Raw genomic sequence first — 18106 nt, forward strand, 5'->3', positions numbered from 1 at the left:
CTTTCCATCTAGTTTTCCTTAAAATGGAAAATTTTTATGTGTACAGTTTTCCTTAGAATACATCCAACCTAGTTCACTTTCATCTTTCTGCCATAGTGCAGTAGAGTTTTTATTTCCTTTGCTTTTCAAGTATGTCATCATTCCCTACTCTGTCCAAACATTTAATTTTCTCTGTTCTTCTCTACAGCCAGATTTCAGAGCTTCAAAATGTATGTTATACAATGTTGGTAACTGTCCACCTTGCAGAGTCCTCTTCAAAACCCCTTTGTTAATGCAGCCTACATAATTATTTCTGACACACTTCTTTTAATTTAAAACTAAGAGATTATGATATCCAGTTTTGAAAGTCATTTCATGCTATTTCAAACACATTGCTTATTAATGCTTTTAAGGAAGCAAAGTAAACATCATTTCTGGAGATAATACCCACATCTTCAGTGAAAACTCGTACAAGAATCCTAGCATTTTTGCACAGAAGTGAATGAAAATCTGACCATTTACCCTCTGAAACACCAGACTAATTCTCTTTGTCTGGTATTTTATAAAATGAGCAGAATGGTTTTTATCCAGTTTTGTTTAGAATGCTAGTTTAATAAGTTTTCCTAGAGAATGGAAATCTTCTCCTGAAACACATTGCTCTTCTCATAATGTGAATTACTTGAGTAAAATAGGTTCTAGGCCCAGTGATTGTCAGTTTTAATCTGTCAGTTTCAAAACAGATTCATTCCAGAAATGTTAATAAACATTGTGGTTAATGCTAACTGAAATACTGTCAAAATACCATAATTTATTCCTCATCCATGGAATGTCTCCTTCACAGTGTGAAGTACCACACATGAATTAATACAGCTTTAGTTGGAGAAAATTTCTATTAATTTGTTCAATTTGTACATATGTATAACAGTAATAATATCCTGTTCTTTTTTAATAGGGCATCAAGCATTGGAGGACAGACATTGCAAACATTCTCAATTGATGGATCTTGTAAAAGCTGCAAGGCATAGCCCACCTCAAGATGATGTCGGTAGGCTTGATACTGTGAGTCTGTTAGGAACAACAACATTACAGGCACCGGAGAAAACCAACTACTACTGGAGTGTTTGTGGCTTGAGTGCCTGTTCCGAGGCCACAGAAGATCTTAGATCACCCATTTTTTCTCATCCAAATTCAAGTAAATGGTGTGTAGAACTGGAAAATGATGTTGGCACGCCAAGGATGTGCTTCCGTCTTGTGGCCAGCGCCGGTTCGCAGCCTGTGGGGGTATCCCTCAGTGCTTCCGTTTCAAGTCATGAAGGTACGGAATGCCAGGTATATCGGCTGAAGTTCTGCACTCTCCAAATAGGCGAGAGATCTCCTCTGCAGTGCATTGTGGATGTATTCAATGGGGAGGACTGGCTTTTTGAATTTGAAGTGGAGATCGTGGAAGTTGTATCAGAGAGCATCAGTCCTCCGACCTGGGAAGTTGCAGGTGGTCTGAAATTGGATCTGAAGCGGTTGTGGGACTCAAAAAAGTACACAGATTTCACACTGTGTGCTGGAGGTGTCCAGCTGGAAGCACACAGGGCAATTCTGAGTGCGCGCAGTCCAGTCTTTGCAGCCATGCTCCGTCACGATACGAAGGAGGCTCGAGAAGGCCGTGTGGAGATCACGGACGTGGACCCAGAAGTCGTGTTGGAGGTCTTGCGCTATGTCTACACTGACAGTGTGCTGTTACCAAGTGATATAACGGAGAAGCTCTTGGTGGCATTCGACAAGTACGGGCTCCCGTACGCAAAGTCGGAGTGCGAATCGGAGCTGGCGAGGAAGCTGACAATAGACAGTGCTGCCGTAACTGCTGCGTGTGCAATTCTCACCTCGTCTTTCTACCTACAGGAGGTGTGCCTGGCTTTCATTAAGACCCATCTTGAAAAGGTGGTGGGGACCATAGGCTGGGCAGACATAATTGACCAGTGCCCTGTGGCCGCAAAGATGATCAGCAAGCTGATCTCCGGAGGATCAGAGAGGTAATGCACCACTGAATTTGCTGACAAAGCATGAGGTTTGTCTGGAAAGTAATATCACTAAGTAAATAAAAGCCAATTCATCGATCAGAAAGGTAGGTAAAAGTGGACTTTTCAATGTCGGTGGCTTTTTCCGTCGGGGGTTGCAGTGAAGAACTGTTTGCATGGTGAACGCTGGGAAGTGGGTGTGACGAATGATAAGTCACATGATTAGAGGTGGTGGCAGAATCGGTGAGAAAATAGTGTTCACTACATGTCGTCATGATGTAGAAAATATGAAATTACATGGGAGCATAATGGAATATATTGTGCAGAATGTTGTCATATAAAACAGAGTACTCTGTAATATTTAAACTGTAGTCTTTGCTTTCTGAATAACCACAATCTTGGAAATTGGGACATTTTGAAAATACCCCACAAATTTTTAAAAACGGTCACTGGGGTACGCTACAGGTCCGTATGTACCACAGCCAGTCTTCCTCCAGTCACATTTGTTGGCTCTGCCAACTCAAAACCTGACTATAATTAAGAAATATGACAATATCCCAAGAAATTCTGTCATGTTCCATGATACATACAATACGAGACATACATATTTTCATTATTATATTTTTGTTGGGTTCTGATTAGTTTAGTTGTTATATTTCACTTCAAGTAATTCTTCCAGAATAGTCCTTTAAAGTCAAACTTGATGGCTGGTAAATAGCCGTGCCAAATGCAAGCCACATCACTTAGGTAGTTTAAAGATTGACATAGATTGTCATAACTAGTAGCATGAGAAATCATCACTGACATCAGATTCTGTAGCCTCACATAGCCTGCTAATATGCTATGCTAATACCTGATACAGAGAGCGGAAAGCCAGGTCATTCTCAGCTGTAAATTAAAACACACATAATTCAACTTTATTTTAAGTTTCACCATGTATATTAAGTGAGACATTTATTCCTTTTCAGTCATATATCCACAGTTAATTAAAACTGACTAGATGACATACTCAGGCCATAATCATTATGACATCTGTATGCTATGTCTGTTTTAACAAAGCCTGAAACCATTCTCTTTTTTCCATGTTAATCTATACGAACTCAAGGCGGTAGCCTCAGGAACAATTCCACTAGCACAGACGATTGCTACCGCACCAACGCTAACAAATCCCGGTTGACAGAAACATAACTGAAAATGTGGCATTCGCCAGGTACGTACAAAGTCGACTAACCAACTTTCAATTGGAAACGAATTTTAACAGCAGCAGGTAAAGGAAGAACCACAACACAGTAACTGCATTTTAACAAAAATGTACAATATGTAAAAATTCTTAACAGTAGGGTCCTTCTGCCTCAATACATTTGTTCCAGTGAGATTCCCAGTTGTAGGCAACCTGGAACATCCAGGTCGGAATGTCCTTAGGGCACACGTAACAGCAGTTTTCACGTTGTCAACAGTCTCTAAACTGTGTCTTCTCGAGTGTGTCTCAAGCTGAGGAACAAAAGGGTGTGGCAGAGTGAGGTCAGAATTGTAGACGGTCTGGGCAGCACTACCACATTGTTTTTGAGCGAATAATCTCTCGCTGAGAAGACATTGTAGCTGCACAGATCGTCTCTGTGGAGCTTCCAGGAGCTGCCAATGTGCAGCCTGATGTGCACAACTGTGCCTCCCCCCCCCCCTCCCCCCCCACTCTTTTGAGCACTCCCATGTTAAAAGCAAAATTGACTATCTGTCAGATGTGCAAACTTGCAGTGGACAATAACATTAGTTCATAAAAGACAATAGGCATTGCCTTTACTTTGGACCTGCTCATCTGTGCCTTCTTGGGGCACAAGTTGACCGGATAAGAGCTGTGAGGTGTGCCATACAGAACTCCACATCTTGTCTCTGTCTCAGGGTCATATTCAAAAATCCATGACTCATCATCATTTATAACATTCTGCAACATTTCTACACAATTCCAGGAGTTCTTCACAAATGAGCACTCAGTTGCACTTGTGGCAGCCAGTCAAAATTTTTGGAACCAGTTTTGCCCACACTTCCTTCTTTCTGAAATTGATTCATTACAATTGTGTGGACAATCGTTTTGGCACATCCAGAGTTGGAGCTATGAGAGAAACACTCATTGTACGATCTGCATTCAAAAGTTGAAGGATACGAGTCACACTTTCTTTGCCTATTGATGTTGCATGGCTTCCAAAGCAAGTTTTGTTGTCTGTTTCATCCTGGCGTACCAGACAAGCCTTGTGCCTCTGAAACACCTGCTGTTTTGACAAATGTTCATTCCCAAATTCCCGCTCAATTGTTTGATACATTTTGGCAGCAAACTTCCCGAGTTTCATGCGGAATTTGATTGCATGCAGTTGTTCCAGTGAACACTTTGTCGCAGGTGTGATCGGACGACCAGGTGGAGGTTCAGGTAGGGACACATCCTGACTCTCCAAGCAGTTGTGAGACTGCTCATGTTGTGAAGCTAGCAACCCCACCAACTAGCTTGGACAAGTAGATAATCCTCCATCCAATAGCAGTGTTAAAATGGAACCAGTGATATTTCTTTCCAGGCAAACCTCGTAATATTTATTAGCATCTAGTGCTTTCATTTTCTATAACTATTCCATATGACACAGTATAATAAAGTGGAGTGGTTAACAGACTATTAACATTAACAGTATTTATACTAGAATGCATCTTGTGTCTCAAATGTGAGGTGTGTTCAAAAAATAACACTTAATTTTGTTATTTTCTATTACTCCAGTTTGCATAATTTTTTCTTTGTTATGATGTAAAAAATTCCTGAAAAGGGTCTGCACACTGTTAGCCATATTGGATATTTGGTCTGTTGTGAATTGTCAAAAAGGCTACATGTTTCCAGAATGAAATTTTCGCTCTGAAGCATAGTGTACACTGAGATGAAACTTCCTGGCAGATTAAAACTGTGTGCCAGACCAAGACTTGAATTTGAGACCTTTGCTTTTGTGGGCAAGTGCTCTATTGACTGAGCTGCCCAAGTATGGCTCACAACTCATCCTCACAGCTTTACTCCCACCATAACTTCATCTCATACCTTCCAAACTTCACAGAAATTCTCCTGTGAAACTTGCAAGACTAGCACTTCTGAAAGATTGGATATTAGGGAGACATGGGTTAGCCAAAGCCTGGGGGATATTTCCAGAATGAAATTTTCCCTCTGTAGCAGAATTGTTGTGACACAAAACTTCCTGGGGGATGAGAACAGTGTGCTGGACTGAGACTCAAACTTGGGACATTTCAGTAGTGCTAGTCTTGCAAGTTTCATGGGAGAGCTCCTGTGAAGGTAGGAGACGAGGTACTGGCAAAACTAAATCTATGAGGACAAGTTGTGAGTCGTGCTTGGGTAGATCAGTCGGTAGAGCAGTAGCTCGCGAAAAGCGAAGGTCCCAAATGGCAGTCCTGCCCCAGCAGACAATTTTAATCTTCCAGAAAGTTTCAGGCCACGGGTGTTTTGTTAGTATCTTCAGTTATTTACTGTGTATAAAAATAGATCAAATAACTATTAAATTTTGCTATCAAAATAGAATAATGTGCAAGAAAGTTTTCAAAATATTGAATATTGCTTTGGTGAGTCTGCTTTGGGTAAAAACAAGGGTTTTCAAATGGTATAAGTGTTTCAAAGAAGGCTGTGAAGTCATTGACGATGACAGGTGTCCCAGACATCATAGCACATCATCAAGCGATAAAGCAGTGAAAGAAATGATAATGAGAAATCTCTGAATCGCTATCAGAGGAGCTGCTGCTGATGTTTGCATATCATCTGATCATCTCATGACATTTTTCAGTTATTTTAGGTATGAAACGTGTGACAGCAAAATTTCTGAATTTCAGATGAAAACAGCAGCAAATTCAAGTTTCTCAGGAGTAGCTAGTGATGAGAAGTGGGTTTATGAATATGATGTCAAGTGTCCTATGCATGGTCTCCTTTGTAGATGAGCTACACTTTCTTACAACTCTCTCCTACTACAGCCCTTATGTGATTGTTCCGTTTCACATTGCTTTGTAGTAGTATACCAAGATATTTAACTGATGTGACTGTGTTGGGCAGCAGACCAATTTGAACATTACAGGAATGGCTTTCCTATTCCTCTGCATAAACTTACATTTCTCTACATTTAGAACAAGCTGCCGTCTAGCACACCAAATTCCATATAAGTCATCTTGTATGATTCTACAGTCACTCAATGATACTTCTTTCTCATATACTACAGAATAATCAGCCAAAAGTTGTGGATTGCTGCTCACCCTATCTGACATATCATTTATCTCTTACAAGCAACGTTCTGACTGACTGACTCACTCACTCACTCACTCACTGACTCACTCGTCATCATCCAGCCCATGGACAGAAACCTGAAATTTGCAGAGGGTGTGGATCTTATACTGTTGAGGTAATTTAAGAAGGGGTTTCTTGAAATTTCACCCCAAACGATGTGAAATATGGGATGAAAGGTTTTTTGAAAATATGTCACTACAAAAACTGGTATTTTGTTCCTCAGTCAGAAATAAAGAACATGTGTTTCTGCATTATTGGAAATTTTACCCCTGTGGGGATGAAATAGAGGGTAAAATATTTTTTTTAAATAAAACATTATCAAAGAAGTAGTAAAGTAATATTTAAAGCTACAGCTACGAAAATTGGTATTTGATTCCTCAGTTACAAATAAAGAATTGTGTGTTTCATTGTTTTTGCAGGATGAAATGTTTTATTAAACTATTTCATTACGGCAACATTTTTAAAGCTTCATTACAAAAATTTGAATTTGGGTTCTCAGTAAAAATAAGGAAAAAAAAAATAGTGTTTCACTGTTTTTGGAAATTCAACCACTAAGGGGCTGAAATTTGGAGTGAGATGTTGTATGACAATATTTCATTGTGAAAGTATTTTTAAAACTAAATCTTTGAGTATTGGTATTTGGCTCCTCAGTAAGAAATGAAAAAAAAATTGTGTGTTTCACTGTTTTTGGAAAGTCAACTGCAAAGGAATGAAACAGGATAAGACTGATCCACTGACTCATCATTCCCCAGCCCAAAGTGCTAAGGACAGAAACTTGAATTTTGGAGAGGGTGTTGATCTTATACTGTAGGCATCATTTAAGAAGGGATTGTTCAAAATTCCACTCCTAAGGGTGTGAAATAGAGGATGAAAGGCTTTTTGAAAGTATGTCATTATTAAGACACTTTTGAACCTAGGACTATGAAAATTGGTGTTTGATACCTCAGTCAGAAGTTTTGGAAATTCAAATACTGGTGGGTAAAATAGTGGATGATTTTTTTTTCTTAAAGAAACCAGTGAATCATTATTAAATACCTACTGAAGCATTCTGAAAGCTATATCTATGACAATTTGTATTTGACTTCTGGCTTGGAAATAAAAAAAAAATGTGCTTCAGCCTTTTTCAAATTCAACCCTCTAAGGGAGTGAAACAGGGGATGAAAAATTTTATGAAATTATTTTGTTACAAAAGCATTTTTAAAGCTAAATCTATAAATATTTGTATTTAGCTTCTCTGTTAGAAATAAAAAATACATGTTTCACTGTTTTTGGATGTTCAACCCCTAAGCAGGTGAAATAAGGAATGATGAAAATTTTTAAGAAAATATTTTGTTATATTAAAAAAAAAATTGAAGCTAAATCTATGGAAATTGGTATTTCACCGCTTGGTTAGATAGAATGAAATTTGTGTTAGGGAATAAAAGTTTCTGGGTAAATATCACTGCAGGAACACAAAAAGAGATGATTACCTTGGTCTCCAGCTACCTGAATTGCTTTTTGGTCAGAAGTACATTCAGAAAAGACCTTGCTTCTATGACCTTAATTAATGCAAAAAGTTTAGATGATGTTGCAATTTGTGAACAGCATAAAAATTCCATTAAAGAAAAACAAAAAATCTGTGTAGACCATACAGTTTACACAACCAAAGTAGTGGGCAATAAGGTAGTGTATATATAGTACAAAAGTAGTCTTGTCACACTTCCCTAGGACACTCCTGATGATACCCTCATCTCTGATGAACACTCATTGTCAAGGACTTGCTTGTGAATTTTTCACCGAAGACAATGCTGTAACAATGCCCTCACCCCGCTGTTCATGAGACATGGCCCTATGTTCACGAGACATGGCCCTATGTAACTTTTTTCTGTTTTAAAAAATAAGGACAAGAATAGATGAGATTAAAAAACACATCAGTGAGAGAGCTGAAAGGTCTCTGAAAATCACTGGCCTGAGTTTTATAATATCTAATGGTAACAATTTTGGAGAGATTAAAATTGATATAGATAAATAAAAAAGTTCTGTTATATTTTACACCTATTATATGCATTTACCAGACTCTCTCAATTGTGTTACATTAAGAGATTGGTCTTGGCTTAGTTTTCATGTTTTTCACTCCCTGTTATTTCGTGGAATTTCTTCTGAGCTAATGCATAAAAGGTAAGACAGTCATTGTTTGAGCACCAAAGTGTTTTATTAGGCCATGTCCTTGAGTTCCTCCAGCCTCTGAACTGATGTAGCCAATACTGTTAATACATTTTTGTAGATAAACATATGTTTTAATGTGAACTGTGGTGCAACTCAGCATTTATACAGCAACGTAGCAAGATCAGAGACCTTGGACTGACCAGTGATCAAATGCAAAACCTTTAGATCTGCTGTGTGGCACTTAACCACTGAATCAAATCATGTGAAGTAAATGTTTATTAAGTAGAAGTGAGTATAAGAACAGACACAGCTTGTGGTTTTCATACTGTTCAAGCCTACAATATTTATTGATCAGATCTAACCCAGACATTTGACTACGCTACTGATCTGTCCATCACAACAAGCCAAGATTTCCGAGGGATAGGAAATTTTACTGAAAAGTGCATTTTCAAGAGATCTGTAATGCTGTGTATGTTAGATTCAGTGCATGCTTAGTGTTTTAGCACTTTAATTTGAAGCTGCATGTGTTCAGTCCTCGGCGGTGATTGAGTTTCAGCCATAAAATGGCAATGAGTCATTGACATCATGGCTCTTGTTCTGTGAATGTGATTTTTTGATGAATAATTAAATACTGAATTGCAGCTGAATTAGGCAGTGACAAAGAAAACAATGTTGCAATTCATTGGTCTATATTCCCTTGAATGCTCACACAGTGGAGCAAACTCACTCATGAGAGAGAGAGAGAGAGAGAGAGAGAGAGAGAGAGAGAGAGAGAGTGTTCAAGTATGTACATAATGTCTAATGTTACAGACCATACTTCTTTGAAATTGATAAAAAAAAGTCCTAGAATCCTTTAGAAAATTCAAAGGTGAATAAAAAAATTGAGAGAGCAGGACAAGAACCAACCACATTTGATAAAGTAAGTCTGTACCTCTAACCACTGTGCAACTGTGAACTTCCAAGGGTAATTTCTTTTGTTCCGGGATCCCCCTGAAGGATGAAATTAATCTCTGGTATGTCATTAACTGACATTTAATTGTGAAAAATCGTAAGAAGGATGAGACAGTTTTGATGTATCTTCAGTAAACTGTTGTGTTGAAGCAGCTTAGTTTTATAAGATGCTAGTTATAATACAAAAACAAAGAAATCTAAAATTTACTTAATGACCTATATGATGTTTGCCATCATTTTCTTACAACAAACTGTACCAAAACAAGGCATTTTCAAGAGCTCCTCAATGTGCTGGTGATTTGGAGCAGCATATGTTAATAGAACATAAGTTATAATGTAAAACTCACCAAATATGAGCTTTAGCTGATTAGGACAAAATCCTATATGTCATCTGCCAAGTTTTGTTTGTGATATAGGACAGCTCGTCTGAAGGGACTGAGCCTTTAGGAGGCCCACAAGAGCTGTACCGTGCAGAGGCCACACTCTACATATAGGTAACTGGCATTTCAAAGCAGAGCATTCAGACTGGCTACTATCTGTTCAAAAAACCTCACTCGATATCATCAACATGTCTGAAACTGTGGTCTGTGTTATGTACATTTGTGTGGGAAATGTTTGAAATGCATCCTGATAATTCTGTAATTCATTATTGAGAAATGTATTTTGATACACAGTTTGGTCCTTCTCCAACTCAAAAACTTTAACTATCAGCCACACTTGAGGAAGAATATTATTTAAAGTAGATAACAGCAGATGCAGTCTATGTAATACTCATGGAAGTCTTACTCTTACTTTCTCGTGCATTTTATTTTCAATGACATTTGTTACTGGTGTAGAAATTAGTTTCAGTGAAAGTCTCTTGTGAACAGTTAGAATTCTAAACAAAAATAATGCTTTGCCTCTTTGTGTAAAATTCAGAGGGTGGGTGCAAAGATATTCGACAGGATTCAATGGACATAAAGCAAGACATTGGGAATTTTTGTTAATCCAAAAGAAAATGAGAAACATACCTTGCCACTCATTGTACAAATTATCTAACTATTCATATCCAATGACTGTCATTGCTGGTGGCTGTAAGTGCCAGTGTTCATTGTAATATCACATGACAGTTAATGGTATATTGTACACAGGCATAGGTAAGTACCATATTGCTACAGCTGTGAGCTTCGTCTGAAGATGGTGGGGAGGGAGTGAAGGCATTATCTCACAAAAATACTATGTCTACAACTTTGCTTCCACCATTTTTTCTCGAAGTTCGGGGCTTTATTGTGAAAAACTTGCAAAAAAAATTACGACTGATAGTATTGCCCATCACTAGCCACTACATTCTCCCAACTTTTGGATAGCATACAAATCCTGTGGTGCAATAACTGGTCATCTTTTGTGGGGATCCATGAATCGATTCAATTTTGCACTTGTTCATATGATCGGAAGTGTTGTGTGTTGGTCAGCCAGACTGTGTGCCACTGATCGGAAAAGGTGGTAGTCAGAGAGAGCAACATATGGAGAATACGGCAGGAGGGATAGGACTTCTCATTTCAACGTTTACATGTATATTTTGACGTGGTTTGCGACATGGTGTCGAGCACTGACCTGCTGCAAAATTACCTTTATGTGTCTCTCTCTGTATTGTAGCCATTTGTGTTTCAGTGCTGGGCTTGAACGTATTAGTTGCTTGTGATAATGATGTCCTGTGACTGTCTTCTTCTGCTCCAGTAGCTATGAAATCATTCTGTCTTCCACCGCCATGCCAGTCTTTGAATCAAAATCATCGTTCTTAAGGCATTGAAAACATTCTCTGCATGTTCTTCCACTAATAGTTCCCTCTCCACCACAGATTTCTTTATGTTAAAGCAGAAAATTAAAACTTTCTGCAAATGGCGAGAAATGGGTACATAAGTTGACGTACTCAATCGAGAATAACCTTATGATGCAATCACAAATCGACTAATATTTTTATGGCATTATGTTTACAGATGCCTAAGCTTATTGAATTACACCTATGACCAGTCACCTGAAACCCACTTGCCGCTACTGCCGTCTATTGCAAAACAGCGGAAGCAAAATTGTAGACCTAATAGTTATTCAGTTCTTAATGTAAATTGCAGTAATAAACAATATGTTTGAAACTCACTGAAAGACATGATCTCTATCTGATAAGATGAAAAAAAAGCTATTTAAATTTTCAGTGTAACTTTTGAATGATTAACAGGCAATTAACATAAATCTTTTTATACAGGAACACATCTTGCTCACCAGATTATTCTTCTTTTTATCGTGCCTTTATTCTGCATTGTGGCAGGGTCAGCATGACTATTAACAAATTTAAAATGCTTAATTTAAGGATTAGCTGTATGCCGTTCGTATTGCCAACCCACTACTTCCTGGGACAGAATATGTGTACCCCAGTAGTCTGGGTGTAGTGTTATTCATGTGAAAGTGAGTGAAAGTTTTGTAAAGCTTGTGAATCTTGTAACTGACACAGGTCTTGGGTACCAACATGGTATTCACTTAGTGGTATATGAACAACTCCCTAAAAATCACATCCAGCCTGGCCAGCGCACCTTGCCTCATTGTTAACCCATAGGGCGGATTCGATCTGCGGCCAGCACACGGCTGTCCAGGTGGCTCTTGCCATCTGTTTATTATATATACAATCATGAGATATTTCAGTCACCAATAAGTGAAGCTTATAACAGATAGGCACATCTTTGTTTGTTGGTGTACTGTACTCGCTATTACTCAATTTTTTCTAATGTACTGCACAAAATTTTTTTACTCTTTGATTTTTCAAGTTAATAAGACTTTGTGGCTATGTCTCGTATGTTATTCAGTGTATTGGCGTAGGTTGTATGAATGCCCAGCCTCTCGAGCACTGTCAGGACAGATTTTATTGAAACTGAATAAAAAACTTTCTAACACTTTTGAATCCTAGACAAGGTGATAGTTCATATTCACTGCTCCATTCTGTAGTTTCTTCACAACTTTCAAATGGTTTGTCTACCACACACACTTCTGCAGTCAGCTTACTCCACTGCTTGATTAAATATGAAACTATTTATATGCCACTGGTGATAATTTTAGTCAGTATCTTGTACAGAGAGTCAGTTGATGAATCTGTAGTTGTTTCTTTTTCTCTCACCTGCCTTATGAAGTAAAATAATTGCAGCATTGTACCAGTTTTGGGGAATTGTCTTCTCCTGTAGACATTCTGTACACACTTTTGCAAGTTCCTTTTGGGGTGTAATGTTCGGCACACCTGTGGCATCGAATAAGTCTCAAGTGCCCCCAGATTTTGCCAAATGATGTGCACCTCAGGGAGCACAGTGTTCATTTCCTGGGTATGAGCTAGGTGAACCCAGGTGTCCTGACATAGAGATTCGTAAATTTCACTAGTCCCCTATAACCATAAGCTCTGGGCATGTTTCAGTGAGCATTGTACAGTGGGACAATGGAGTATTGTGTGTCACAGGGAACGGTGATCTCGGCTTTGCTACCCGTTTTGCGAGACTAGTATAAACTTCTCTATAAAAAAAAGACCTCAGTCTCAAAGTGAACTGTGCACCAATCACATGTCTAGCTGTTGAGATGGAACAGTTGAACCTCTGTTGAACCTGCTGAATCTTGGTTATATAAGGCTTACACAGGCAAGAGGGGCTATGTCTGTGTGGAGCCTTAGTTTTCCTAGTTGCTTGTGGGCTTGAGATGGAACGCTTGAGCCTGCCATTTCAGCTCCCAGTGGACGTACTGTTGATATATATCAACACTCAGCCTAACAAGAGGGCTCATGTCACCAGTTGTACTGATACGGGAAGTAATTCCAGTACTTTTGATTTTAGTAACAGAATATATGCTGCTAGTCAGAATGTGTCTTTAATAGTTTCAAGGAAAGAGGGTAGCTTTGTGAAGATTTCACCTTTCTACATTTGAAAGTCTTTAGAGGGCACTGCCGGGAATCTAGAATGTGTAAAGCAACTACGAAAGTGGACATTACTGGTTCAAGCTTCTAGTTCCCAATAGGCAGTGGACCTGCAGAAAGCTAAACACCTTAGGGAAATGCAGTTGAAATGGAGCTATACAACACCTTAAAGTACAGCAAAGGTGTTGTCTCTTGCACAGATTGTGTAGATATTCCAAAAGAGAAACCTAGAGATTAGTGGACCCCAGAAGGTATAATTGATGTGCAAAATACAATAAAAAGGGCAGAAGGCAGTCTGATCAAATCAGACTCCTTTATCCTTGCATTTGATAGCACGGAACTTCCAGTGCATGTCAAGGCAGGTTTCTTTCAATGAAATGTGCAGTCAAGCCACTTGTGGCATATGTGATAAAGAGACCCATGATGACATCGTTTGTTCCTTTCCTCCAAGTTTATAAATTGCTCTGGATTATGCTGTTTGGAGTAGAGACTGCAGCATCTATATTGAAGAAAGGAAGATACAGGAACTCAAAACATTGAAGCGCATCCTGTACGGTGTGGCCGAAAGGATCTATAAGGCCACGTGGCCTACTCTATTCACTACTTCTTTGGATGCATTTCTTCAAAAGCCTATTATGACTGCCAAGGCCTCTACACAAATTGAGGTTGCTATGTCAGCATTACTAGCTGCATTTTTCAGCGCACTTGTAAATCTGCTGTTATTTTCACTTGCAAATCTGCTGTTATTTTGAAGCCCATAGCTCTGCCTGCCCTCACAATGTCAGAAAATCTCTCTGTCACCAACATTCTGGAGCTCCCAGCACCTCCAAAGACAGAATCTGGTTTACAGACCAGCAATCCAACTACCACTGCGACAGCTGTTCCGCCAAAGCTATCTCAAAGCAGAGACCCCAATGGGAAGTATGAACTGCAGATGAAGACAGGAAGTAAACCGCCTGACCATGTTGAGCTCGTCCTGTCTGACAGTTCTCACAATTCTGCTTAGGAGCAAGGGAGATGAAGTCTTCCTGAGGCACTGTCCAGCCTCAGACAAAGCCTCCATCTGTTGCAGGATGCCCACACTGTGTGAAAGAAAAACCTCACAGATAAAGTGGCTGTCATACTATATTAGAACATCCGTGGATTCAGGACACACATGGAGGAACTGAAAATCATAGCCCAGGAGCATTTTGTGTAGTTGTGCTTAAAGGAAACATAATTTTAAGCTTACTGAAGTCCCTGTGCTATGAGGCTGTGCCATCCACAGCAAGGAGGACCCAACTGGGGCAGGGCCAAGTGAGGTGTAGCTGTGTTTGTCATCATTGTTCTGCACTCTTCTTGGTTACTGGCCTACAAACAGTAGCAGCTGAAGTTCATGTGGATCAGAGGATCACTGTCTGCTCACTGTATTTACCTATGCAAGGTGCAATAGACTCTGTAGCTCCCACAGAACCTCCCCCAATCATTTCTCCTACTGGGAAATTTCATTGTCCATAATGTATTATGGGGCTGGGACCCATCTTGCCCTAGAGGTCAAGTTTAGGAGACCTTCATGATATCTCAGGAGCTGTACATCAACAACATACACTATACCACTCTTTTCTGTGCCACTGCTGGTATAGTGCCTCATGGTGCCTTTCCTGCATGTCTCGTGGAAAGCAATTGTATGATTGGATTTCATTATCAATTGAGTACACCAGTTAAGAGCTTAAATGCAATTGCAGCAGAGCCGAAGGCTCATTAATAAATTTGATAAATCACATAAGGTGTTCTGAAGTTCATCCTTTAATTATAGGTTGAAGTTTGGTTCTGTTTACTTAAAGAGAACACATACATAAGATAACACTTTTTATTGTACGATGAACAAAATAAACAATTACCAATTGTCAGGAAATAGAGAACAACTGTAGATGAAAGACATTGGACTAAAGTAGGGTCTTAAGCCATTTTACAATTAGTTGTATCCCCCTGCGGGTTCGGGGGTAAGAATAGGCCCGCGGTATTCCTGCCTGTCGTAAGAGGCGACTAAAAGGAGTCTCCAAAGTTTCAGCCTTATGTGATGGTCCCCACTTGGGTTTGACCTGCCATTTTCAAAATTTCCGTTGTTAGTGCATGCCATTTGGGGAAGAACGCCTTACGTGGTGTTTTTCTATTGGTCCATCGTGCACCTCCATCTTGCATGCTATCTATTGTCGTGTGGAGGGATTTACACCCCATGTCTTCTGGGTTGCCTCCTCGTCTTGTGCACAATCCCCTTCTTAGCGCCCACAACAACTGTGGACCCTTTCAACACCTAAAATCCAGCATGGTAGCCAGTCCGTTGTGGTGGGGTCGTCATGTACCCTCTTGGTGGTAGCCCCCTGACCACGCAGGGATCGCACTACAGATGCCAGAGCTGTTTCCTCCCCATGCATGCCAAGGAGTATGTGCCCATCTTGTCTGGGGCACGGGGACTCCGGGCAATGGGATATCGGCCAGGTACCCGTTGCTTTGGCTGAGTGGCGCCCTTGGGGAGAGCCCTCGTTCGGAGTAGGTGGCATCTGGGCGGATGTGGCGCAATGAAGCGCAATAAATCTCACCAAGCTGGTGGTCGCACTGCCACCAGCGTCTCTAAGCGAGGCAGAATTGAATTCGATGCTGCACAATATGATCCTCAGTCGTTCCCCTCGTTGGCTGCGCCATGGGAGGGACGCAGATCTAGTGCCAAGCAGGAGCCTTATGTACCACAATACCTTGTCTGCAGCAGGACTGTGGTGACTCCTTTCTTTCGACAAAGCCTATGTTTTTTGTGGAACACCTGGAGGATAAGTTTGGGGAAGTGGCGGGGTTGTCTAAAATGAGGAATGGGTCCATCCTCCTCAAGAAGTCCTCCCCAGCCCAGTCACGGGCGTTGCTCTTGTGTGATAAGCTGGGAGATGTCCCTGTTACCGTCACTCCCCACAGTAGCTTAAATATGGTCCAGGGGATTATTTACCATCGCGACCTCTTCTTACAGTCCGATGACGAGCTGAGAGCTGACTTGGAATGACGTGGTGTGCATTTTGTCCGTCGTGTGCACAGAGGACCCAAGACCAACAGGGTGGCCACCGGTGCCTTTATCTTGGCCTTCGAGGGTGCTGTATTTGCCTGAGAAGGTCAAGGTAATGGTTTATCGTTGTGACGTCAAGCCATATGTCCCTCCCCCGATGCGGTGCTTCCAGTGCTGGAAGTTTGGGCATATGTCCTCCCGTTGCCCATCCAGCGCCACATGTCGAGATTGCGGACACCCCTCTCATCCTGATTCTCCATGTGCGCCTCCGCCTGTCTGTGTCAACTGTGGGGAACACCACTCTCCATGCTCGCCGGACTGCCCCATTCTTCATAAGGAGCGGAAGATTATGGAATTTAAGACCCTGGACCGGCTTACTTATCGTGAGGCAAAACTGAAATTTGAAACAGCTACGTTATCATCGCCCTCGCGGGCGGCAGTTGTCGCCTCCTCTGTGCCGCCTTCAGTGGGCCCTCGGGGCCGTACATCTCTGTCTGCCCCCCTCGTGTCTGGGGGCAAGCCTTCCTCTGTTGCCCCCTTAGCAGTTGGGGGCAAACCCCCTTCTGTCACTCCCCCCGCACATGTTTCAGGAGTGACATCTGCTCCAAAACTAGGGGGCTCGATCCCTCCCCCTCCCCCTCCTTCCCCGCCGGCGTCGTCTCTGCCGGTTCCTCTCTCGCGTAAGGGGTCCCTCGGGGCCCTCCCTTCTTCAGTTTCTTCTGCTACCCCTCCGGATGTCAGCCAGTGGCTGAAGGTTCCTCCACCTGCTGGTCGTAGGGCTTCTGCGTCGTCGTCAGCCTCCGACGCTCCTTCAGAGAAACTCTCCCAGCCCTCTAAGCCAAAGGACAGACGTGAGAAGAAGGAACAGAACGTGTCCAAGAAGAAGGATGCTCCGGCAGTGTCAGTACCGCCTGCTGTCAATAGTTCTGGCTCTGGGGATGTGGTGGAGATCCTCGCCTCTGCCGCAGATCTCGCCCTCACGGAACCCTCGGGGGCCTCTCCTATGGACACAGCTGACTCTCGCCCAGTGGCGGCCATTGACTCTGCGGCGCCGTCTGCCTCTTAGTCGCCTTCACGCCCTCCCAGTCCCTTCCTGCTTCCATTCTCCAGTGGAATTGCGGCGGTTATTTCCGCCACCTGCATGAGCTCCGGATGCTTCTGAGTGTTTCCCCTGTTCTCTGCATTGCTCTTCAGGAAACTTGGTTTCCAGCAATGCGGACCCCTGCCCTTCGCGGTTATCGGGGATACTATAAGAACCGCGCTGACTGTCAACGAGCTTCAGGTGGAGTTTGCCTCTTTGTTCACCACTCTGTCTGTAGCTCGCCAGTCCCCCTTCTGACGCCTTTAGAGGCAGTCGCTGTCAGGATTGAGCTCTCGCCGGCTATTACTGTTTGCTCTGTTTACGTTCCTCCGTATGGGCAGCTCCCCCGACATGTCTTAGCTGTGCTGCTGGCTCAACTCCCGCCGCCATTGCTGCTTCTGGGCGATTTCAATGCCCACAACCCTCTATGGGGTGGGACTGTCTCCGATGACCGTGGTCGCGCTGTGGAGCATGTGTTGGCTCAGCTCGACCTTAGCCTCTTGAACACCGGTGCTCCCACGCATTTCAGTGTGGCCCATGGCTCGTTCTCGGCCATCGATCTCTCTCTTTGCAGCCCCGAACTTGTCCCATCCCTTCACTGGAGAGTGCATCCTGATCTGTGTGGTAGTGACCATTTTCCCATCTATTTGTCACTGCCCCAGTGTCATTCTTCTGGGCGCCTGCCCCG

The 18106-nt window shown here is 41.8% G+C and overlaps 1 protein-coding gene across 1 annotated transcript in view; it reads left to right on the forward strand.

The window, feature by feature from the left end:
- LOC126292269 (uncharacterized) overlaps window positions 1-18106 on the forward strand; it is an 80205-nt gene that overhangs the window by 10908 nt on the left and 51191 nt on the right. The window contains exon 2 of the mRNA XM_049986171.1: window positions 932-2003. Coding sequence (XP_049842128.1) covers window positions 976-2003 — 1028 coding nt within the window. The 5' untranslated portion in view covers window positions 932-975. The remainder of the gene's footprint in view (window positions 1-931; window positions 2004-18106) is intronic.

This window comes from Schistocerca gregaria, chromosome 9 (genome assembly GCF_023897955.1).
Source record: "Schistocerca gregaria isolate iqSchGreg1 chromosome 9, iqSchGreg1.2, whole genome shotgun sequence".
NCBI classification, from domain to species: Eukaryota; Metazoa; Arthropoda; class Insecta; order Orthoptera; family Acrididae; genus Schistocerca; species Schistocerca gregaria.